Here is a 27,136-nt window from a genome sequence, read left to right on the forward strand (position 1 = left end):
ACCACACGTACTTTCGACGTGCTATTGAGGACGGTGTCCTACTAGCGGTGCTTGCCGGCCTCATGCCTGCTTGCCTGCCTGCCTGCCTGCCTGCCTGCTGCCCGCATATCTGCTTGCCTAACGGAGGCGCGGATCACGGTTTCGGATGGATCGTTGAACTCACGAGCGGAAGGTGAAACACATCGAAAAAAGCAGTCTCAGCGAGAAGTATGTCACCGAGGCATCGCGGATAACACGATGTAACAAATAAAAGGAGAAAGGCGAAGAGAGAGAGAGAGAGAGAGAGAGAGAGAGAGAGAAGGAGAGGAGTGTCCGAACTTTAAGTTCCTGAGGAACTTCGATCACGTGGTTTACCTTGAAACGACCAATCGCTTCATCTCACTATCAAAGATGATCTTTGAATAACGGAACTATTATCAAACAACATAAACGTTTAAGATTCAATAAATGGAATATAATTGAATGAATGCCAAAAACATGAAGAAAATCAAAAGATTTCGATATCGAACATTTACTTATTTTGGAATAAAATACATTTTTCAACAAGCAACAAAACGGTGACATATCGAAATAAACATTGGCTTTCAGACTGACATGTGCGACAAATACATGGTGTTATATAGATATACATATATATTATGCGATGAAAGGGTGAATATCAGTTATTCCTGCAACGTCGTAATGTCGATTTATTGATGACCGTAATTAATGTCTACGGAAAAATGTAACGTTGAAGATACTAAAAATTAATTAGCACACACAACTTTCCCTCTTAAAATAATTATGATTATTCTCAGAACCTCTTGTTCTCTATAAAGTATTATTGGTGTATATGCGAGTATGTGATGAATCATATGATATAATAATTATATATTTTAGAAAACTGTTACACAAGCGAGATGCATGCACCGTGTACATGTAAAAACTTTATCTTCTCTGATGCAATATGAAATATTATATTGTATTCAAAATTTAGAAAATTTCTTTCGCAGTAAAATAAGATACTTTTAAAAAATAATTATCATGTCGCAATAATTGAAACAAATCTGCCCTAAAAAATGCAAATATGCTGCAAAGAAAATATAAGTTGATCCAATCGAGCACTCAGTGTTAACGTTTTTTTACTTGCCAGAGTTTTATAATAAACGCTTGTATAAAACTATATTTTACTTCCTGGGAATATGACAATATGTTGGAATATATCGGGAAGGGATAACATTCAAGTGGATCAAAACAACGTCATTATAATTACAAGTCTGATACCGGTGGTAAGATATCGACAAGATGTCGCCACGTGAAGTTATTAATGAATCATTAATTTTTAAATTGTATAGGGCAAGTTGACATAAACGCGCTTATCCGCAGTGTCTTACGAACCTTTGCCACATTTATGTATTGTTGTGTTATTTTTACAGATACACGAAAACGTACAAACCGTAGTTACATGATTCAGTTAATCGTACATATAAGATCTTTATATAAAATCGTATTTATAAAGATTTATGTGCAGAAAGTAGGACAAAGTTTAGAAAAACATTTTTACTTTTAAAAGTATATAACTAATCATTTTCAAAAAAGGACACTTTCTATATATTGCAATGTCATATATTATTTCAAATACAGATTATTTTTTTCAATAAATATGAGAATCTATACTTTTGGTTGTAGAAACTGTAGAAATGCAGATACTGCCTCTCAATTTCTTATTATATACTATAAGTGGTTTATGGCAACCAATCGAGTGGTCTTCAAAATGCTCCAAGTTACTGTATAGCACGTTCACCTTTTCCACGATATATCTATTGTCATATTTGATGCTGACTCACTTGCTGTATATCATCTTTGTTATCGATAACGTGGAAGACTTCGCATCGACTTCCCCATTTTTCTTCTCAACGATCAGCTTATTGTTCAAAGCGGCTACTGCTGTTATCTATCGCGATCGAATTGTCAATACAGTTGAAATTCTGCAAAAAGAACCTTGCAAAGCTTGTGATAAAGATGAGACTGATATCCAGACGAAATTCGATCATACAATCAGGTTGGTATATACCAATTAATAACTATCAGTGTAACTTTCGACAATATCAATAAATAAATTAATGAATATGTGATGATACACACACACACACACACACACACACAGAGTTAGTAAAATTGTATATACGAATAAATAAGTAAAATTGAAGATAATACAAATTAAACTAAATTAATTTTTCTGAAATACAACAAATGAAGTATAACAAACTAAATTAATTTTTCTGAACTTAAAACAAATGAATTTAAGAACTAAATCATTATTATATAATTACAAACGTATCGCATATACACGTTTTGTGCATTCGTGCCTTTCACCGTTATAACAAGGCTGCGTTCGAAAATGTTATCCGAGTGCCTCTACATATCGTTGTATCCTTGTTGTATCACCCAATGTTAAACAAGGATAATATAATATACAGGAACACCCGGGTAAACGTTTTCGAACGCAGCCTAACGAAGTTAAAGTGCTACGTGCAATGTTTGATATTCATATTCCTCTCACTTCATTTATCAAACAGAATTGTCAAATTTAAATGTATAATTTTGAACTTTTACTGCAATCTTATACCATCCTTATCGTAAGATAATTATATGTTTCTAATATACTTTTAAAAATTGTATACAGATCATATTCCATATATTACTTACTTTTATGTACGTTTTCGGCGATGGGTGCTGTGACAGCAGATGTTTTAGAGGGTCAGTTACCTTATAACATGTGGATACCTTGGGATTGTACTTCGTTCCTTTTATTCTTGTTTACATCCCTTCAAGAGATTGTAGCTATAATTATTGCCACGATTGTAAACATCGCGACGGAAACTATAATATTAGGATTTTGCTTACAAATGTGTGCACAATTTGAAATTTTGGAGCATCGCCTTCACAGAATGATAAAACGTAGAGAGGAGGAAATATTTCCACAAAGTTCGTTGAATAAAGTATCGTGCAAAATAAGCGAGTTGTCAAAGCACGTTTCTCACCATCTATGCATAATCAGGTTTGTCAAGTATTGTAAATGATAAAGTTACTTTATATGTATATGTTTTTATGAGTATATCAAATAATATTCGATATATGTGTGTGTGTATATATTGTATACATATACATATATATGTATATATACATAGGTCCGGTAAGACCTTAACGGTATAGGTTCCTAAGATCATTTTGAGACGAAAATCTTGATAACAAAATGAATTAAAACTATAACAGTTTTTGAATTATAAGCATATATTTAAAATTCGCGAATCATATCGCTTAAAATTCGCGCGTTTAAATATGATACAACGAAAAATTCCACAAACGCGTAAGTTTTAAATTTTACCTTATACATACACACACACGCGCTCGCACGCGCGACGTACACAGCGTATATTAATAATTTAATTTACCAACTATGCATTTGCAATGTAATATGTTATTTGTGATATAATGTTTAAACATTTACAGACTTGCCGGAACAATTAATGACATATACAGCAAAGTGATCTTTGTTCAATTTTTCGTTAGTATTTTGGTATTGTGTTCAATTGTGTACCATTTGTCTTCTCATTTGACGTTTACAGACGTCGCCACCTTAATTGTTTACACATTCAGCATGTTTGTGCAGATTTTTGTTTATTGCTGGGCTGGAAACGAAGTTATGCTCAAGGTAATGACTGCTATAAAGACATATATTTGAACAGAAAAAAATATTTTTTATGACAAAAAAAACAAAAACTACGTGATTTCTGCAACTATATTTTTTTTGCTTATACCATTTATTTTAACCAATTTTATTTGCGTAGAGTACTGGATTGAGCGAAATAGTATATCATATGGATTGGATGTTGATAACAATTAGCGAACAAAAAGATCTACTAATGATTATGAAGCGTTGCACAAAACCTATTAAATTTACCAGCAGTTTTTTGGTGACATTATCTCTGGAATCTTACGGCAATGTTAGTTTTTAAAGATCTATAATATTTCTTACCATCATATTTCACAAATATGGCGCTTAATTCTTATCAAATTTTTATTTTACTTTACAGCTTCTGAAGACGTCTTTTTCCGCATTTAATGTTCTGCAACAATTTTAAAACTTTATTTAATTTTTCTCAATACATTATTCGATATCATGTATAATGGATAAATCGCTCATTGCAAAATATATTCCAATATGTATTATATTAATGTTGGCACATGCGACGTTACGTGCTTTATTTCTTAATGTAATGTGTGGTGAGAGTTATTTATACTGCATATATAATATATGCATGTACGAAACGTATTAGATTACGAATTGATAAATAAAAATTTAATTAAAGTCGCAATATTGCAGTAAAATTTTCTCATAAATACAATTGTTCCTATACAGCATATTTTATCTGAGGGGACTTCGTCCTAGAAACGATCTTAGGATCTTTTCGATGTTTTAGGAAGTCCCTTGAATGTCTGTGTTATATAGATTATGTACATTTTGATTAACGTCTCAAAAACTCATCTTATTGTTGGTTTTTTTTCGTATATTCTCAAGATAATTGATTTCGAATACAAAACGCATGATCGCTTTGAAAAAAAAAAAAACATTTAAAATTAAGTTCAGATTTTCAAAATTATCAAAATATGTATTCTCTTATATTAATCTTTTGTGCTGTTCATTCCTGCATATAACTTCGTGCTATAAGAAATATCATAATGTAGAATATGTAGATTGTATATAATATATTAATCGATATAGTTATATTTTTTTAGGAGATGATTATGAATATTAATATATTAAATATTCAAATTCGAAATTATAATGTGTAACGATTTGGTTTCATAAGTACATAAATAATAATACTTATATAAATTATTTTATTAATTCGGTTAATAAAGAAAGAAAAATATTATTTCTATGAGTCTTACGTTTCTCTCTACAATACTTTACGTATACAAGAATTGATACAAGAATTCTGCCAGCGATCTTCGTACTTAGTAAAGAGACAAACCGCAATTATGTAGGAACTGCAAAAAATATACGTATTCTCAACTTGTGGACAAGATAATAAAATAAGGGAAATATATAAGGTCGCTTATATTCGCTGAACTATTTTCATTACTTTTCTGACGTGAATGTGAATAAACATTTTATTCGATGGGAATAGACAATATGTTTAGATACAAGGGGTAAATGCACCCCTTGCTCATTATAAGTAAGTCGACCTTCGCATCCGTTACTACAGCTGTCATTACGCTATTCGCATAAAAGGAAAATAAGCGTGTACTATAATAAATTACAATAGGCTCTGTACTAATAACCGTCGCTGGCATAAGACTAAGAAGTTGACCGAGTAAACTCATAGTCTCATGTAACACAAGTGTACAATTTTATTTAGTTTAAATTTAATATTGTCTTTTCGATATTGAAACAAACTTACATCCATATTAACGTTTATTAATTTTGTTGTGTTACTAAAAATGTGAAAAGCAGTATTCCGAGAAAAGTGCACGACTGATATTTATAACTTTCTTTTTCTCTCTTATCAATTGTTAATTGATAATATTAATGATAATATTATATACGATCTACATCAGTGTATTCCAAATTTGTATAGATCGCGACTTACTTTTTAAAACAACAAACATCAGTGATTTATCTAGCTTTAGTAAATACGTAAATGGCTTTGTTAATTCTTTATTAAATATGAAAAAGTGATAAAACAAGTAAATTAATTATTTATGTATACTATAATGCTTCTACTTTTAACTTTTTTTATAAAATATAATTTTATAAATTTATTTCTTAGATATGTAATAATAAGATATGTGTAAAGAATGTCTCTGTTTCTCTCTTCTGTTGATAATAGTTTTGACGTCGACATCAATGTGTGAGTTTAGACATAAAAAATTTTAAAATTTTAGTTTATATCGAAATTTGATTATAGTTTCATCATTAAAAATCCAACTTCACACATGTACAAAGTCATATAAAAACCGTGTGAGTTAGTACAATGAAGTACTCAATCAATACACAATATTTAAAAAAATATTTTTTAAATATTGTATGCTAATTGAGTAACAAAGTATAATTTAACATTCTAAATTTTTATAAGTCGCGACCTACATTTTAGGAATCTCTGTGATTTAGGAATCTATGTATTAAATAAATAATATTTATTGCCATCATATAATTTACAATAAATAAAAAATATAAGTCTTTTTTCGCAATACTGCATTAACGATTTTTTTCGACATATAGAAATACTTATATCTTTGTCGTAACATCTTAATGATCGTAAGAGAGTTACGAATATGCAAATGTTTTCTCTAAATTTTTTAATGTATACCATCGGTGGTGTATGGATGCCGATTGAATGGTCATCGAACATCGCTAAGCTACTGTACAATGTGTTTACTACTATTATACTAGTCTTGTTATACTTTTTGATGATAACTCAATTCATGGATATCATTTTTGTTGTCGATAATATCGATGATTTCGCAACAAATACTTTAATGTTCTTGACTATTGTTGCTGTTACTTGTAAAGCAACAATCGTTGTAGTACGTCGGAAGGCGATCATCAACTTGGTGCAAGTATTATTGACGCCACCTTGTAAACCTCGAAATGAGGACGAAATGATGATACAAACTAAATTTGATAAATTTATCAAGTAAGTTTTTGCCATTGTTGCAATTCTTTGATAGCAAAAATGTTATGTCATCATTTGAAACGCCTATAATTTAAGAATTTTTCTGAATGTAACCGACATTGAGTTGATTTGATTCAGGCTAAAAAATGTTATTTTTACGATAAAAGCATTCTAATTTTTTTCTTAATTGAATTTTGTTTCAAAGATATATTCATTTTCAACATTTAACCGGTAAATTAACAAATATTATGTAACACATACATTTTAATAATTTAAAATGTTATCAAATTATGTGTATATATAATATACACATTACGTTTACATTTACGATTACATTACCTACGTTTCTCACGGAATAATCGAATTTTTTAATAAAATTTGTTATAAACGTTTATAAATATTAAAAATACAAATAAATTTCAATACCAAAAAGATAGAAACATTTAGTAAATGTAATCTTAATTATATATTTTTACAGATCATGCTCGATAAAATATTCACTTTTAGCAACTGGTTCTGTCAGTGGTGTTACAATAAGATCTGTGCTAAATGCTATGCAAGGTCAATTGCCTTATCGAGTATGGCTACCATATGATTTTAATATATCTCCAATATTTTGGATTACGTCTATTCAACAAATCATAACAGTGATTTTTGTTACTATTATAAATGTCGGCACGGAAACCCTAGTTTTTGGATTATTTCTGCAAACATGCGCTCAATTTGAAATCTTTGAGAGTCGTCTTCAAAAATTAGTGACTAATAAAACTAATAAATTAATGAAAAATCAAATTAGATATTTAGAACACTCTTCTCCTTCGTCAAATGAAGAAAAAGCGATAATATCAAAATATATACATCATCACCTCAAGATTTACAAGTTAGAGATTTACATTTCTTCTGTGAATGTTCACACATCTTTAGTTATATTCATCAATATACTATATGTATATTAGTTGCTCTATCTATAAATTATCTTCATAATAATAATAATTAATATTTCCTTTTTATATATGGATAGAAAGATATTTAAAGTCTCAAAAAAATCGTTTATAATGAAGCAATTATTTCGAACTTGATAGTGGAATTGTCAATTGGAAAAGATAATATTTTTTAAGTGATTTTATGGATCATTACTTGCTAAAAAAAAATAGATACATCATAATTCAATGCTCATTAAGATTACGCAATTGCTATGTAATAAATCATAAACGCCAGAATATTTTACTGATTCCTAAAATTAAGCAAGTTACAATGTTATGTATAATAATAAGAGAACTTTCATTTACAACATGAATTATTAGGTGTTATCATTACAGATACGCCAGAAAAGTAAACGTCATATTCAATCAGGTACTCTTTGTCCAATTCTTTGGCAGTATATTGGTATTATGTACAAGTGGATATTATCTGTCAGCACATAGTACGCTATCCGAAACAGCCACTTTGATAGTGTACACCATTTGTATGTTTGTACAAATTTATGTTTACTGTTGGTCGGGAAACGAAGTCATACTTAAGGTAAGATTGTATTCACAACTCAGTTAACTCTTTAATTTACAAAGTATATCTGTTTAAGTTAAGTATATTTGTTTACTTTAATATATCTCTTACAAGTTTGGCATAAAAATAGGAGCTAAAATTACAAATTAAATAAATTACAAGCCTTTAAAAATATATATCTCATATTACTTTAATACAAAATCATGAATATATCTTCATAATTTTATTTTTTAATAATTTTCAAAATAATTTAATACTTATCGCGTTTAAAATTATTCTATATTTGAAAAACATGCAGAACATTAGGGTAAAGATGCCTATTATGAGATATATATTTTTAAAGGCTTGTAATTTATTTAATTTGTAATTTTAGCTCCTATTTTTATGCCAAACTTGTAAGAGATATATTTAAGTTTTATCAAAAGTTAGCAATCGGTAATACTACCGGCCAGAAAATAAAATTAGCTATATTTGATTGTATGTGAAAGTTTTTATTAAAAAATTACAAATTTTACTAATTCACAAAAAGAGTTCCTGATATGAGACACAAGGATTTCCTCGTATAAGATTGCGTAGAGATAATTATTTTATTTATGTTGATAGAGTATGAGCGTAGGAGATACAATATATCATATGAACTGGCCTTCACTGTCAGCCAACGAAAGGAAAGAACTATTAATGATCATGTTACGCAGCACACTTCCTATGAAATTTACCAGTAGCTTCTTGATAACCTTATCTCTCCAGTCTTATAGCAGTGTTCGTATTACTCTTATTTTATATTACTCTTATTATAAACAAATATACCCAGTCTTCTGTATTAACATATCTCTAACTCTTTTCATTTAGATCTTAAAAATATCATACTCGGCATTTAATGTATTACAAAAGTGAGATAAAAATAATAAAAAGTGAACTTGGATATAATGTAATAGCATTTTGGTAAATTAGTTATTGCAAATTTTTGCCTGCTAATTTATCTCGCAAGCTTAACAAATTGTAAAGATGACGCTATTATAAAACTTGTAATTGTTAAAATTATAGTTCTTCTCTGATACCTTAAATTCTACATTGCTGACAATAATTAAAGAAAATGAATATTGTCCCCCAACAGCAAAAATCAATATTATCAATCAATATTATATCAATACTCTAAATAAATTTAATACATTATCATACAAGAGATTGTAAGTATAATTGGAAAGAAAATGATTGGAAAATAGATATCTGTGTGTAAAATAAAAAAACGTATGTGACATGCAATTCAACATACAAGTGCACACGCAATAAATATATATGTTTTGCACATTGCAACACAATGCAATAATTGGGTTTAATACACTAGCAGCATTATATAACAATTTTAGCTTTGACATTACAGCCAAAACAGAATAATAATTTCTCAGTTTATGCCACACATGTGACGTACAGCTCATAAAATTAATACATAATTAGATAATACTAATTTCTAAACAGATTTTCAAATTCTGATTATAAGTCCTATGACAATAGATCCTCCTTCTACAAAAATTACTTTCGAAAGTCGACATTTTCAGGCTACATTCAAACTCAATGATATCAAGAATCATCTTAAACCAAGTTTCACGATAATCAGATTACTTTTTGGAAATTTAAATTTTAAAATTCTGATGACAGAGTCAAATTCAGCGATTGAAAATTCTTAGAAAACAAAACCTTCCATAAGTTATTTTGTTAAAAAGTTCCGGTCTTTATAGGATTAAAGATATACAATAATCATATCGTACATTATCTCTTATTTCATATAACAAAATAAGACTTTGCGAGACATATGATCTTTCACTTAATTCTGATAAACATGAAGATATACAAATATTTTCTTCAATGAGAACATAATGTGCATAGTTGTAAAAGACATCCATAGATGGTTGCAAATAGGAAATTTATATAATTATAGTATATATTCAAGATAGGAAAAGAATGTAAACGTAATAAATGTCTAATTGACTTTATATCGATTTTTTAATGACCGTTATTAATGGTACTAGGGTTAAGAAATTGAAGTACGGAAAACTATACATAGTCTGTCGCAAGACGTGCTCAGTTACATTTAAATGAATTTTATTGTTTATCTGTCGTCACTATTGATCGTTACAATAGTGAAAAATTTGTCTGCTGCATTTATTAATTCTGTTGTAATAGCTAAAATTGTAAGAAACGATATTCCGAAACAGGTGCACGATAATGCTTATAAGGTTTTCTAATTATATTCATATAAATGATACATTGCATTACAGTTAACTGAAATCGTTCGCGATTTTTAATTCAAGATAATATTATACACAAAATAACATTGTAACGCGATTTATCCCAAATGTTTATCATTAAGTAAATGTTCAGTAGTAAGTACGATTCAGTAGTAAGTACAAAGCTTGTGAAAATTAATTACATAAATTTATAATGTTACAAAATATTATATAAATTACATTGCCTCCTACACTAAATTTAATTTTTCTTATATACGGATCACTTTACATATCTTACATGTCTTATATATGAATATTCGAATATTTAATTTAGTACATCTATTTAAGAAAACATACTTTTCGCAATATTTCAAATTTTCTTTTAGATATTTTAAATAGAGAAAAGGCTATATTTTTGTGCGTATTAATAAATTATTCGTAAAGAAGAAGGTGAAAGGGAGGCCAAAATATGCAAACACTTTCTCTAAATTTTTTAATATATAACCTTTGTGGTATGTGGCGACCTAATGAGTGGTCATCAAATAGTGCAAAACTGCTGTATAATGTATTTACCTATATGGTAATATTCTCGGAGTACTTTTTGGTGATAACCCAATTTATGGATATAATTCTTATTGTCGATAATATCGACGATTTTGCCACTAATACTCTAATGTTCCTGACTATTGTTGCCGTATGTTGTAAAGCTACTATCATTGTGATACGTCGAAATGCGATCAACAACTTGGTGCAACTATTGATGGAGAAACCGTGTAAACCTCGCGACGAGGATGAAGTAGCAATAAAAACGAAATTTGATACATTCATCAGGTAAAAAAGTGTAATTAGAAAGATCTTACAGTGAAACATTAGTATAACTCGCATAAAGTATCATCGCAAGAATTTAATTAGCGTATTGATATACAAGGATTCTTAACATTGACGTGTGTTTTGGAACTTCATCCAGAAAGTCTTTTATTTAGTGTTGAATTTTGTCGATATTACGTTTTAAAATTATCATTACTGCATTTAAAAAGTGCAATAAATATTAAATTTTGCTTAATTAAAAAAGACTTTCTATAAAGAGAATATACTTCTTCAAACATTATTTTAAAACACGCGCACATTCACATACGCATAGAGTAATAAATTGTCATTATATATTTATTCAAATTAAAAATTCAAATGAATTTTAATTTTAATCGTAACTATACAAAAGTTTACGAAATATAATTTTGTTTCTATATTTACAGATCGTGTTTGATAAAATACATACTTTTGTCGATGAGCTCTCTTACAGGCGTTACAATAGGATCAGTAGTAAATATGATGCAAGGTTATCTTCCTTATCGAATATGGTTGCCATTTAATTACACTATACCCTTGGCATTTTGGACTATATCCATCCATCAGATTATAACTTTAATTTTTGCCACCATGATAAATGTCAGTACGGATATTTTAGTCTTTGGATTGTTTTTACATACGTGTGCTCAGTTTGAAATTTTTGAAAGTCGTCTTCACAAATTAGTGATTAATAAAACAATTAGCTATCTGGGAAATGCAGTCTCTTCGTTAAATAAGGATAAAACAGGAATATCGGAATGCATACGCCATCATCTCAGCATTTACAAGTAAGAATTTCTATGCATATGTTCAAATGCCTCTTTATATATGTGGGCGTGTGATTGCATGCATATACGTTATTTATTTTCTGTATCTAATATCTAAAAATCGTTATTGTCTAATATAACAGTAATCGTTAACGTTTATGACGGAAAAATGTTTAAACTAAAAAAAACAATGTAAGTAACCAACGTTACTTGAAATTATTAAACAACTGGTACGACCTCGAAAACGAAGCACTCTCAATTCACACATTATTTTATTAGATGATGATTCTGTGTCAAGTTGTGCGAAATTTATAAATTATGTCTAAATGGTCGCTCAAGACAAATAGCTTTTGTTCTAGTAAATATATGCTAAAATTTTTTTACAATTTTTTAATTTGGATAGGAATCATATTATAAAATTGTATATCCAGATAGTATAATTACCTTACTCATACAGCAATCAATGTAAGACTAATATGAAACAATTAATAGATACGCCAAAACGGTAAATGTTATATTCAACCAGGTGCTCTTCGTTCAATTCTTTGCAAGCATACTGGTATTATGTACAAGCGTGTATTATCTGTCAATACATATTAGAAATCTCTCTGGTACTCTGCCTTTTTTAGCGTACACTATTGGCATGTTTGTACAAATTTATATTTATTGCTGGTCCGGAAACGAAGTCATTCTTAAGGTAACAATATTCTACATACTCAGGATTGGCAAACGTTACTTTTCAGTTACTTTGTCGTTTACTTTTTATAGTAAACAATTTGATGACGATGTTGCAATTTTTTATGACGATAACGCTAACTAATTAAACGCTAAGGTTGTACTAAGGTTAGAGAAGTCATTTTGAAAAGTAACTTGTCACTATTACGTGTTACACTGAAAAAGTTATAAGTATAACAAGTAACGCGTAACGTTACGCGTAACGTTACTTGTTACTAAAAAGTAACGCGTTACAAATTAGGAGTTATTTTTTTCAGTAACAAATGACTTTTTCAATTCATTACAAGTAACGATTGACTTTTCTAACTCTAATGTTAACATTACCATCATAAAAAATTCACAATGTCATTACCAAATCGTTATTATAACAAGGTAACAATCAACAAAGTAACGGCGTTATAAGTAACGCGTTACTTGCCAACCCTGTACATACTGTATATCTTATTGTTAGTGATATAAAGGAAACTGTCGCGAGAAACTGTCGTAAATAATTTTGTACATATCTCAATTTGTTACAAAATTTCGAAAGATAATTCTGGTGCACTTACCTGGTAGATTTGCAACTAGTCTATGTAGGTGTACATGTTACGGGCAAAGTCCGCATAGTGGGCAATGTTGACATTGTACGAGTTGCCTGCTGTACAATGTCAGCATTACCCACGTGCGGACTTTGCCCGTAACATACATATAAATTACATATAGATATACTCAGATATTTATACATATAATAATAATAATGTTGATAAATATTGATATTTATTCGTATTATTGCGAAATAATTATTTCATTTATGTTACGTTAACAGAGTACGAGTGTAGGAGACGCTGTATATTGTATGGATTGGCCACTATTATCAGTTAACGAAAAAAAACAATTGCTCATGGTCATGATACGGAGCACAATTCCTATAAAATTCACAAGCAGCTTCTTGATAACCGTCTCCCTTCAATCTTACAGCAGTGTTAGTAATACTGTGGTATTATGAATACTTTGTTAACGAAATAGATGTCTGTACGCGATAGCCGATATTGGCAGTAACGTATTTACTTGTAAGCATGCACATCAGAAAACTGCACCGTAGAAATTTTTAATAACTGTACTAATAATCGCAATAATCTATATAAACATTTTCTCTAATTTTTGTTTCAGATCTTAAAACTGTCATACTCGGCATTTAACATACTTCAGAAGTAAAATATAAATAATTAAAAGTTTTCTAGAAAGTGATAATTATGTAGTTTTTTATAAATTAGTAAAATTTAAAATTTTCTGTTTATTTATTTCAACCTTACACTTCGTGACAACTCTAAAACATTCAAGGTACGCACATTGAGTACATGTACTTACACAGTGAAATGCATGTTTTAATTCAACCGGCACTAATTTTGACTTGAGCATGGAGTCAAGAAAAAGACATGGATTGCCCAATCCATGTCATACGATATACGAGGCATAGGTTTGGTATAATAGTTATCCTGTCCTCTTGCTGTATGTAATCGGCATATGTTCAAATAAGTCTATTTAGAAAATACAGTATTTAACCTTTTGTGGACCAACGCATCCATTTGAGATCATCTTTCTTTATTTTGTAACTGCTCGCTTAATTTTTATAAAATTTGGCTTATGGGACAATTTAATAATGTTTTATTTAAATATAAGATTTAAAAAAAATTCAAGATGAATTCAATATGTGTGCGCCAGACAGAATTTTTAAAAAATAATTTTATCAACTTAAAACTCAGTTTTAGAAAACTTTTTATTGCAATAAATAACATTAATTTTGCCTCATGTGAAGCTCATCAGTATACGCAAACAGATAGTACTGATTCTGAATTACAGACTTCCAAACTTTAATTATGAGTTACAGAAAAGTATTCATAGTTGATTCTTATATTCAAGACCGTCTTAAGATGTCACGAACAAATCAGAGGGTATATTAGCATGTTAAAACATTACTTAAAACGTCTTGAAACAAGAACGGACAATGAATATCAACCTTAGAGTCTCCTTCATGCAAGTTACTACCATTATGAAAATCATCATTTTCAGGCTACATTCAAATTCAGTGACATCAAGAATCTTCTAAAACCAAGTTTCACAATAATCAGATTACTTTCTTAAAATTTAAATTTTAGAATTCTGTTGCCGGAATCGAATTCAGCGGTCTCAAAAATTCTTAGAAAACGAAATCTTTCATAAGTTGCTTTGTTAGAAAGCTCCGGTTCTCAAAGGATTAAAGACATCATACAATGCCGATATCGCACATTATTTCTTACTTCACGTAATAAAGTAAGCCTTTATGAGACATACGATCTTCTCAGTTTTGATGAATATGAAGATATACAAATATTTTATTCGATAGGACATAACTGCAATGTGCGTGGTTATAAAGAACGTCCCTCGATGGTTGCAAGTAGGGGGGGGGGAAACTTCTACAATTATATTACTCACTCATAAGCGGAAAAGAACGTACACCCTGCAATAAACGTCTAATTGACTTTATGTCGATTGTTTAATGACTGTTATTAATGGTACTAGGGTGAAGAAGTCGAAGTACGTAAAACTAATATACATAGTCTGTCGCAAGACGTGCTCAGTTACATTTAAATGAATATTATTGATTATCATGACAGTGAATACACTTTATGCAATATTTGTCTGAAACATTTGTTAATTCTATTGTATTAGAAGTCAGAATTGCGAGAAGTGAGAAAGTTCCGAAAGAGGTGCGCGGTAAATGCTTATAATACTTTCTAGTTGTATACATATGAATGATGCATTGCATTACAGTTAAATAAGATCGTTCGATTCTTAATTCGAGATAATATAATATTATACACGAAATGACATTACAACACGATGCATTAAGTAAATAAAACTTATCGGAGACGTTTATATTCAGTGTTAAATTATTTAAACGGTTGTGAAAATTAATTGCATAAATTCATTTCATAAAACATTATACAGCTTTCTACATTAAATTTAATTTTTCGTATAATTACCGTATATATTTCATCGCGCGGATATTAATTTAGCAATTTAAGGAAAAATATATTTCGCAGTGGTTTAAACGACTTTTTTAAATATTTTACATACAGAAAGAATCCATACTTTTGTGCTCATCGATAAGTTACACGTAAAAGGAGAGGTCCAAATATGCAAATACTTTCTCTAAATTTTTTAATACATAGCCTTTGTGGTATATGGCGACCTACTGAATGGTCATCAAACGGCGCAAAACTGCTGTATAACGTATTTACCTTTATTGTAATATTCTCGGAATACTTTTTGATGTTAACTCAATTTATGGATATAATTCTTATTGTCGATAATATCGACGATTTTGCCACTAATACTCTAATGTTCCTAACTATTGTTGCCGTATGTTGTAAAGCGACTGTTGTTGTGGTACGTCGAAATGCAATCACGAACTTGGTGCAAGTATTAATGAAGACACCGTGTAAGCCTTGTGACGAGGACGAAGTGGCGATACAAACAAAATTTGATACGTTTATTAGGTAGATACTTATAGTTATTAAGAAGATCCTATAGTGAAACATTAGTACAAACTCGAACAAAATATCATTACAAGAATTTAATTTACGTATTATTATCCAAAGAATTCAATTCGTATTGGTGAATGTGGAAATTTTAGCATTCGCCATAAAGTCTTCTACTTGTTGAATTTTAACGTTACCTCTTAGAGTTATCATTACTACATTTAGAAATGTGTTGATTTTATATTCTGTTTAATTCAAAGACCTTTTAAAGTGGATATCTTCGAAATATTACTTTAAAATAATATACGTATGCACGTACACACAAATATGCATATAAATTCTGTCGTTGTAAATTTGCAAATTAAAAGTAAGAGTAAATCCAAGTTGTAAACCCAAGTTGGAAATGTACAAAATGTATGAAAAATAACTTCGTTTTTATAATTACAGATCGTGTTCAATAAAGTATTCACTTTTAGCAACAAGCTCCGTTACAGGCACTACAATAGGATCAGTATTAAACATTATGCAAGGTAATCTGCCCTATCGAATATGGCTGCCATATAATTACAATGTATCTACGATGTTTTGGGCTATATCTGTTCACCAAATCATAACTGTAATTTTTTCTGCCATGATAAATATTGGCACGGATACATTAATCTTTGGACTGATTTTACACACGTGTGCTCAACTTAAAATTTTCGAAAGTCGTCTTCACAAATTAATGATTAATAGAACAATTAGATATCTGGAAAATACATTCTCTTCGTCTAATAAAAACAAAGGGATATCAGAGTGCATACTCCATCATCTCAACATTTACAAGTAAGTCATGTAAGAATTCTTATGCATATGTCCAAATGCCTCTTTATATGTACGCGTGTGATTGCATGTGTAAATATTTATTTTTTGTATTTAAAAATCGTTATTGTTTAATATAACGATAATCATTGACGTTTATGACGGAGAGACGTTTAAATTTAAAAAACATTATAAATAACTAACATTAATTGAAATTAATAAACAACTGGTACAACCTCAAAAATGGAGTACTCTCAACGTTATTTTATCATGTGGTAATTCTGTCTCAAATTGTGTAGAATAAAAAATTAGGTCTAAATACTAGCTCAAAGACAATCAAATAGCTTTTGTTCTAGTAAATAATATACATATGATAAAATTTTTCACAAATTTTGGATTTGTATAGGAATCATGTTATACAATTATGTATGAAGATAGTATAATTACCTTATTACAGCAATGCAAGACTAACATGAAACAATTATAGATACGCCAAAACGGTAAACATTATATTTAACCAGGTGCTTTTCGTTCAATTCTTTGCAAGCATACTGGTATTATGTACAAGTGTGTATTATATGTCAATACATATTACAGAATTGTCTGGTACTGCAACTTTTTTAGTGTACACCATTGGCATGTTTATACAAATCTATACTTATTGCTGGTCAGGAAACGAAGTCATTCTTAAGGTAATTATCGATACTTTATAAAAATAAGCTGATATATATAAATAAGGTAATAAAAAATCTTCAGATATATTTTGTATAAATCAATTTGTTATAAAATTTTGAAAGAAAATAAATTTAATAACTTACTTGATTGATTTAAAAATACTCTATGTATATATGTATGTGTATACATAAAATTATATATATATATATTGGCAGAGTATGAGCGTAGGAGACGCTATATATTGTATGGACTGGCCATTATTATCAGTTAATGAAAAAAAAGAATTACTCATGGTCATGATACGAAGTACAATTCCTATAAAGTTCACTAGCAGCTTCTTGATAACTCTATCCCTTCAATCTTACGGCAATGTTAGTAGTATTGTTGTGATATATATAAGTACCTTTGTGATAAAATTTTTATACAATATTATCAATGTTTGTGGCACAAGTCGCAAAATAATCGAATTTTTTAATAACTACATAATATTCTATACATTAATGTTTTCTATAATTTATCTTCTTTCAGATCTTAAAAACATCATACTCGGCATTTAATGTACTTCAAAAATGAAATATATATATAACTATAATAAATTGTACTTGGACATAGTTACGTAGTTTTTAATAAATTAGTAACATTAAAGCTTCTTATTACATATTTATTTCAACCTTATTATTTGTTATAAAATTACTTTAATTGTAAGAATAATGGCGCAAACAGATGCATGTTGAATATATACACTTTACACAATAGGCCTGTTCTTTTTGGCTGAATTCTTATACAGTTCATCCTTCCTCCTTTTCTTTTCAGGAGAGAAGAAGAAGAAAAAAGATGAACCGGTGCAAAAGTTCAGCCAAAAAGAACAGGTTTCATGTAATGAAATGCATGTTTTGATTTCACACACAAGCGGCACCAATTTTGGTTTCGACACAGAGTAAAAAAAAAGAAGTTTCTGATCAGTTTACGCCATATGTGATATATTGCGCATACGGTGGATACATATAGTTATTGTGAACACTTGTAGTCGGCACTCATGCTAACAATCAATTTATTGTTAGAAAATATCTGAATATTTTATAAATTGCCTTTACCGTTATATTGTCTCGTATTTTATACAATGTAAAGTAAGACTTTATGAAAAATACGATCTTCCATTTAATTCTGATAATCAATGAAAATGTTTTATTCAATGGGAATATGACAACGTGCGTTATTGTAAGGAACGACATCCCTCGATGGTTGCAAGTAGGAAAACTTTCACAATTATAGTATTCACTTAGAAGCGGAAAAGAACGCACGCCCTAAAATAAATGTCTAATCGACTTCATGTCGATAATTTAATAACTGTTATTAATCATACTAGGTTTAAGACGTTGAAGTACATATCTAAAACTGTACACAGACTGTCACAGAGCGTGCTCGGTTACATCGAAATGAATTTTATTGAAATTTATAATAATAAAACACGTTATATCACTGCTAGTATTTAGTAATTCTGTATTACTAGCCGAAATTTTAAGAAGCAATAGGTCCAAAAAAGGTGCGCGATAAATTCTTGCAAACATTGCTTCTTAAATGTATTCATACAAATCATATACGTTGCATTAGAATTAAGCTCGTTCGATTCTTAACCCCAGATTACATATTGTACGCGATCTATGTGTTAGATGAATAAAATTTGTCGCAATCAATCACGTTTAGTGTTCAGTGTACGATTTAAATACTAGTTTACAGAATTTGTTATAATCGCGTATTCCGTTTCATAAACTATTATACTGCTGCCTATATTAAATTAAATTTTTACTGATATACTTATATTTTATATATACATATATGTATAGCCAGGCATGTAATAAGGATATTTAAGAAGACATTTTTTTACAATCTTTTAAAGCTACTTTTTTTATATATCTTACACATGTAGAAAAAGATCTTTTAAACAAAAGTGATTTTAAAGAACGAATTTCAAATATGCAAAAATTTTCTTTAAATTTTTTGATATATACTATTGGTGGTATATGGCGACCGATTGAATGGTCATCAAATGTAGTCAGTTTTCTGTATAATGTATTTACTTGTATTGTATTACTCTTGGAATACTTTATGATGTTAACTCAATTCCTGGATTTTCTATTTGTTATCGACAATATCGAAGATTTCGTTGCTAATTCTGTAATGTTCGTGAGTGTTTGTGCTGTCGTATGTAAAGCGACTGTCGTTGTAATACACCGCAATGCGATCATTAACTTGATACAAGTATTGTTGAAAGGTCCTTGTAAACCTCGAGATGAGGACGAAATAGCAATACAAATAAAATTTGATAAATTCATCAGGTAAGTATGACATATAATTGTTAGGATGAACTAATGATGAAGCTTTAATGTAATAGATAATGTCTACGCAATAATTTAATTCGTGTACGATTGGTACGTATCATTTCTTCTTTTAAATTCAATCAGTATTAACAAATATTACCACTTTAGAATTTTCTATAAGCTTTTTTTTGATTGTTGCTAATTTTACATTTCAACGCTATCCTTCTTCATTTAATGTTTTGACACAGAATTTTTTTGCATTTACTTAAACTAATTAATACTTCTTATAACGTAAATTCTTAAATATTATTTTGCAGAGGTAAACTTCCATATTTAGCTTTTAATACACACGCGCAATTATACCCGTACACACGCGCGCGCGCGCGCACACAAAAAGAGGGGAGAGAGGGGGGAGGGGGGATATATATATGTAGATACATGTATATAATATACACACAATTATATTTAAATAGTATTATTACAAATTTGTCAAATTGGAAAATACAAGTTAACTTTGATTATCATAAAAGCGTAAAAATTAATAAAATATAATTTCAATTTTACGTTTTTACAGATTGTGTTCAATAAAATATGCACTTTTGGCGACAGGCTCACTTACAGGCATCATAATAGGATCAGTATTAAATATAATGCAGGGTCAACTACCTTATCGAATATGGTTACCATTGGATTATAATGTGCCTCTAGTGTTCTGGATTATATCTATTCAACAAGTTATGACTATATTTTTTGGCACTATCATAAATGTCGGTACGGAAACCCTAGTCTTTGGATTAATTTTAGAAACGTGTGCCCAACTCGAAATTTTCGAAAATCGTCTTCACAAATTAATAAATAATAAAACAGTTAAATATCTGGGAAATGCACTCTGCTCGTTGAATGAGGACAAAAGAGGAATATCGAAATGCATACGACATCATCTCAGTATTTACAAGTAAGTCGCTTGAGAATCCATTTTTATAGCACGTCTTTTCATGTATGTATTTAAATTTGTAAAAGTATTTATGGAAGGGTCCCAGATGCGTACAAAAAATATCGGATACAGCAGGATGTTCCAATCGGACACAGATTGAAACGGACACACGATGAACCTAATCAGACACAGTCCCAATCGGACACAAGTTAAAACGGACAAACGATTCCAATCGGACAGAAGTTAAAACGGGTAAAAGTGCACTCTACCTCGGTCACTTCAAAAATCAATAAAATTAGGCTTATTCGACGCGTTTTTGCATGAAATGAAAGAATCTGGCAGAAATAAGCGTCGCTTTGCCCCGCGAACCGAGATATTAAGCGTTAAAGTTGACTATTGAGATTAGGAAATCTGTCACAGCCACACTGCGAAATTGGGCGAGTTCAAGACGGCAAAGCGGCTAGGCATGCTTACTCAGCGATTGAATTGATTGGTTGGATCTATACGTAACAACCAATAATACATTTGCTTGGCGAGTAGGTTAGCCGCTTTGTCCACTTGAACGCGTCCATTGTAACCCATGTAGACAATGGACTACGCCGCCCCGAACAAAAAAAAATAATATATCCTACCCACTTGGGGCCTAATCGCGTGGAAGTTACAACTGGGACAGTGTCCGCTTGGAATATTTTTAACCCATGGAGACAGTGGAGTGTGAGAACAGTCTTTTTAGAAACGCTAAAAACCCATTTGGAATTCGGGGTGCGAGAAATTTTACCTGTTTAACTTGTGTTCGAATGGAATCGTCGTATGTCTGTTTTAACTTGTGTCAGATTGGGTCCATCGTGTGTCCGTTTCAATCTGTATCCGATTTCGACTGTGTCCGATTGGAATAACCTGCTGTGTCCGATATTTTTTGTGCGCATCTGGGACCTTCCCGTCTTTATACATATTATTTAATTGTTTCTAAAAATTACTATTGATTATAACAATACTTATTAATATTTGTTATAAAAAATTGTTTAAGGTCTGAAGAGAGTAATTATGCTTAAAGTCTAAAGATAGTAATTATATATAATTGATGTTATTTGAAAATAATTAAGTATCCATTACAAACACGATAAGAAAACATTACCAATGTGTGATTTTATTCTATTATGTTGTGATGTTATTCTATTTACTATTACATAAATATATATATTATACATATATATGCTTATTATTATGCCGTAGTAAATAATTGCATATTACATGTGTACTTGTTTAAAACTAGAAGGTTTTTATTTCAATAAATACTACACACATAATTGTTCTATAATTTTGAAAATTGTATAAATTATGTTATTCAATTATGTATAAGGATAGAAATTTATTGTAACATAGAACTAACATGAAACTATTACAGATATGCTAAAACGGTAAACGTTATATTTAACCAGGTGCTTTTCGTTCAATTCTTTGTAAGCATATTGGTATTATGTACAAGTGTGTATTATCTGTCAACACATATTACAGAATTGTCTGGTACTGTAACTTTTTTATTGTATACCATTGGCATGTTTGTACAAATCTATATTTATTGCTGGTCTGGAAACGAAGTCATTATTAAGGTAATTATCGACACTTTATAAAAACAAGCTGATATATGTAAATAAAGTAATAAAAAGTATCACATGTACTTTGTTTTTTATAAAATTTCGAAAGAAAATAAATTTAACAACTTACTTAATTGATTTGAAAATAGTCTCTATATATACATGTATGTGTATACATATAATTATATTTTATATATATATATATATTGGCAGAGTATGAGGGTAGGAGACGCTATATATTGTATGGATTGGCCATTATTATCAATTAATGAAAAAAAAGAATTGCTCATGGTCATGATACGAAGTACAATTCCCATAAAGTTCACTAGCAGCTTCTTGATAATTCTATCCCTTCAGTCTTACAGCAATGTTAGTAGTATTGTTGTGATATATATGAGTATTTTTGTGATAAAATTTTTATACAATGTTATCAATGTTTGTAGCGCAAATCGCAAAATAATCGAATTTTTTAGTAACTACATAATATTTTATACATTAACGTTTCCTATAATTTATCTTCTTTCAGATCTTAAAAACATCATACACGGCATTTAATGTACTTCAAAAATGAAATATAAATAACTAAATTGTACTTGGACATAATTACGTAGTTTTTCATAGATTAATAACACTAAAGCTTCTTATTACATATTCATTTCTACCTTATTATTTGTACTAAAAATACTTTAATTGTAAGAATAGTGACGCAAACAGACGCATGTTGAAAATATACACTTTACGCAATGTAATGAAATGCATGTTTTGATTTTACACACAAGCGGCACTAATTTTGGTTTCAAAATAGAGTAAAAGAAAAGAAGTTTCTGAATCAGTCTACGCCATATGTGATATATTGCGCATACGATGGATACATATAATTATCGTGTACACTTGTAATCGGCACTCATGCTAACAGTTAACTTAATGTTAGAAAATATCTGAATATTTTATAAATTGCCCTTATCGTTATATTGTCTCGTATTTTATGTAATGTAAAGTAAGACTTTATGAGAAAAACGATCTTCCATTTAATTCTGATAATTATTGATCATATTTTATTCAATGGGAATATGACAACGTGCGTTATTGTAAGGAACGACATCCCTCGATGGTTGCAAGTAGGAAAACTTTCACAATTATAGTATTCACTTAGAAGCGGAAAAGAACGCACACCCTGTAATAAATGTCTAATCGACTTCATGTCGATTATTTAATGACTGTTATTAATGGTACTAGGGTTAAGACTGGGGTTGAAGTATGTAAAACTGTACATAGTCTGTCACAAGACGTGCTCAGTTACATTGAAATGAATTTTATTGAATTTTATAATAATAAAACATGTTCTATCACCGTTAGTATTTAGTGATTCTGTATTATTAGCCGAAATTTTAAGAAGCAATAGGTCCAAAAAAGGTGCGCGATAAATTCTTGCAAACATTGCTTCTTAAATGTATTCATACAAATCATATACGTTGCATTAGAATTAAGCTCGTTCGATTCTTAACCCCAGATTACATATTGTACGCGATCTATGTGTTAGATGAATAAAATTTGTCGCAATCAATCACGTTTAGTGTTCAGTGTACGATTTAAATACTAGTTTACAGAATTTGTTATAATCGCGTATTCCGTTTCATAAACTATTATACTGCTGTCTATATTAAATTAAATTTTTAATTTCACAATATTTTAAAGCTACTTTTTTAGATGTTTTACATGTAGAAAAAGACTGATCTTTTAAACAAAAGTGGTAAATTGCCTTTAAAGGAGGAACTTCAAATATGCAAATGTTTTCTTTAAATTTTTTTCTGTATACCATTTGCGGTATATGGCGACCGATTGAATGGTCATCAAATGGTGCCAATTTTCTGTATAATGTATTTACTTATATTGTATTACTCTTGGAATACTTTTTGATGTTAACTCAATTCCTGGATTTTCTATTTGTTATCGATAATATCGATGATTTCGTTGCTAATTCTATAATGTTCGTGAGTGTTGCTGCTGTCGTATGTAAAGCGACTGTCGTTGTAACACGTCGCAATGCCATCATTAGCTTGGTACAAATATTGTTGAAAAGTCCTTGTAAACCTCAAGATGAGGACGAAATGGCAATACAAACAAAATTTGATAAATTCGTCAGGTAGGTATGACATATAATTGTTAGGATAATCTAATGATGAAGCTTTAATGTAATAGATAATGTCTACACAATAATTTAATTCGTGTACGATTGGTACGTATCATTTCTTCTTTTAAATTCAATCAGCATTAATAAGTATTACTACTTTAATAAGTATTACCAATTTTCTGCGAGCCTTTTGCTGATTATTGTTAATTTTACATTTTTCAACGCTATCTTTATTCGTTTAACGTTTTAACACAGTAATTTTTCGCATTTACTTAAACTAATTAATATTTCTTGTAACGCAAATTCTTAAATATTATTTTGCAAAAGTATACTTCCATATTTTGCTTCTAATACACACACACATGCGCACGCACGCACGCACGCACAAAGACATAAAGAGAGAATAGGGGGAGATATATAGGTACATGTATATAATATACACACAATTATATTTAAATAGCATTATTACAAATTTGTCAAATTGGAAAATACAAGTTAACTTTGATTATCATAAAAGCATGAAAATTAATAAAATATAATTTTAATTTTACGTTTACAGATTGTGTTCAATGAAATATTTACTTCTGGCGATAAGCTCACTTACAGGCGTCATAATAGGATCAATATTAAATATTATGCACGGTCAACTACCTTGTCGAATATGGTTGCCATTGGATTACAATGTGTCTCTAGTGTTCTGGATTATATCTATTCAACAAGTTATGGCTATAATTGCTGGCACTATTATAAATGTCGGTACGGAAACCCTAGTCTTTGGATTAATTTTAGAAACGTGTGCTCAACTCGAAATTTTCGAAAATCGTCTTCACAAATTAATAAATAATAAAACAGTTAAGTATCTGGGAAATGCACTCTGCTCGTTGAATGAAGATAAAACAGGAATATCGAAATGCATACAACATCATCTCAGTATTTACAAGTAAATCGCTTGAGAATCTATTTTTATAGCACGTCTTTTTATGTATGTATTTAAATTTGTAAAAGAATTTATATATATTATTTAATTGTTGTGTTTCTAAAAATTACTATTGATCATAACAATACTTATTAATATTTTTTATAAAAAATGGTTTAAGGTCTAAAGATTGTAATTATGCTTAGAGTCTAAAGATAATAATTATGCTTAAGGTCTAGAGTAATTGTAAATAATTGATGCTATTTGGAAATAATTAAGTAACCATTACAAACTTAATAAGAAAACATTATCAATGTGATTTTATTATTCTATTTACTATTACATAAATGTATATGTTATACATATATATGCTTATTATTATGCCGTAATAAATAATTGCATAGGTATTACATGTGTACTTTCTTAAAACTAGAAAGATTTTATTTCAATAAATACTACACACATAATTGTTCTATAATTTTGACAATTGTATAAATTATGTTATTCAATTATATATAAGGATAGTAATTTATTGCAACATAGAACTAATATGGAATTTTTACAGATATGCCAAAACGGTAAACGTTATATTTAATCAGGTACTATTCATTCAATTTTTCGGTAGTATATTGATATTATGTACATGTATATATTACCTATCAACGCATATTACGGAACTGTCTGGAATTGCAACTTTATTAGTATATATCATTTGCATGTTTGTACAAATTTATATTTACTGCTGGTCCGGAAACGAAGTTATGCTTAAGGTAACTTATTCTATTACAGCCTTTATCAAATATATGTAGCTTACTAAAATTAATAGAAAACAACGAGTATATTTTCCTACAACTCAATACGAGTGAGATAATTTAACTTTCTTGGTAAATATTTAAATAAGGGATCATTTTATATACGAAAAAATATTCATTTATTTATGTATGTTCATCAGTCTTGTATTATTTTACACATATACACATAATACAAAACTAATATAATTGATAAGATTATACGGTATTATTATACAGCAATAATATTATGTGTTATGTTAGCAGAGTATGAGCATAGGAGAGAGTATATATTGTACGGATTGGCCACTGTTATCAGTTACTGAAAAGAAAGAATTGCTGATAATTATGATATGTAGCACAATTCCTATTAAATTTACCAGCAGCTTCATGATAACTTTATCTCTTCAATCTTACAGCAACGTCAGTAATATTATTACTTAGATCTTAAATGACTGGACAAATATTACATATATTATAAAATGTTTTGTGTTGTGTTTAATGTTAAAGAATTTAATATTCGTTGCGTATGTCCAAAAACAACTGGTATATCTAGCAAGTATTTAATAATCAATATTGATATCTTCTCTAATTTTTTTCAGATCTTAAAAACGTCATACTCCGCATTTAACGTACTTCAAAAACAAAATATAAATAATATAACTTAAAGCGTACTTAAGCATATTAATTATGTAGTTTTTCGCAAATTAATGACATTAATGACTAAATTTTAAAATTTC

General features: G+C 29.4%; 2 protein-coding genes across 2 annotated transcripts; both read left to right on the forward strand.

Moving 5' to 3' along the window:
• The first annotated feature begins 1,679 nt into the window (after positions 1 to 1,679).
• LOC108721457 (uncharacterized) lies at positions 1,680 to 18,287 on the forward strand. The gene is given in 19 exon segments (XM_018446007.1): positions 1,680 to 2,041; positions 2,666 to 3,040; positions 3,493 to 3,694; positions 3,831 to 3,990; positions 6,314 to 6,683; positions 7,141 to 7,542; positions 7,982 to 8,183; positions 8,769 to 8,924; positions 10,848 to 11,221; positions 11,644 to 12,024; positions 12,496 to 12,700; positions 13,544 to 13,697; positions 14,900 to 14,937; positions 15,131 to 15,144; positions 15,930 to 16,256; positions 16,686 to 17,063; positions 17,527 to 17,731; positions 17,930 to 18,085; positions 18,243 to 18,287. Coding segments are annotated over 19 exon segments (4,506 nt in total).
• Positions 18,288 to 19,688: 1,401 nt separating this feature from the next.
• LOC108721458 (uncharacterized) lies at positions 19,689 to 27,064 on the forward strand. Its single transcript, XM_018446008.1, has 9 exons — positions 19,689 to 20,050; positions 20,607 to 20,987; positions 22,372 to 22,576; positions 22,775 to 22,937; positions 24,332 to 24,704; positions 25,252 to 25,632; positions 26,174 to 26,378; positions 26,664 to 26,819; positions 26,999 to 27,064. Exons 1-9 carry the CDS (start codon positions 19,689 to 19,691, stop codon positions 27,062 to 27,064), a joined length of 2,292 nt encoding a protein of 763 aa, XP_018301510.1.
• The last annotated feature ends 72 nt before the right edge of the window (positions 27,065 to 27,136 follow it).

The sequence above is a fragment of the Mycetomoellerius zeteki genome, unplaced genomic scaffold (genome assembly GCF_001594055.1).
Source record: "Mycetomoellerius zeteki isolate Tzet28-1 unplaced genomic scaffold, Tzet1.0 scaffold174, whole genome shotgun sequence".
NCBI classification, from domain to species: Eukaryota; Metazoa; Arthropoda; class Insecta; order Hymenoptera; family Formicidae; genus Mycetomoellerius; species Mycetomoellerius zeteki.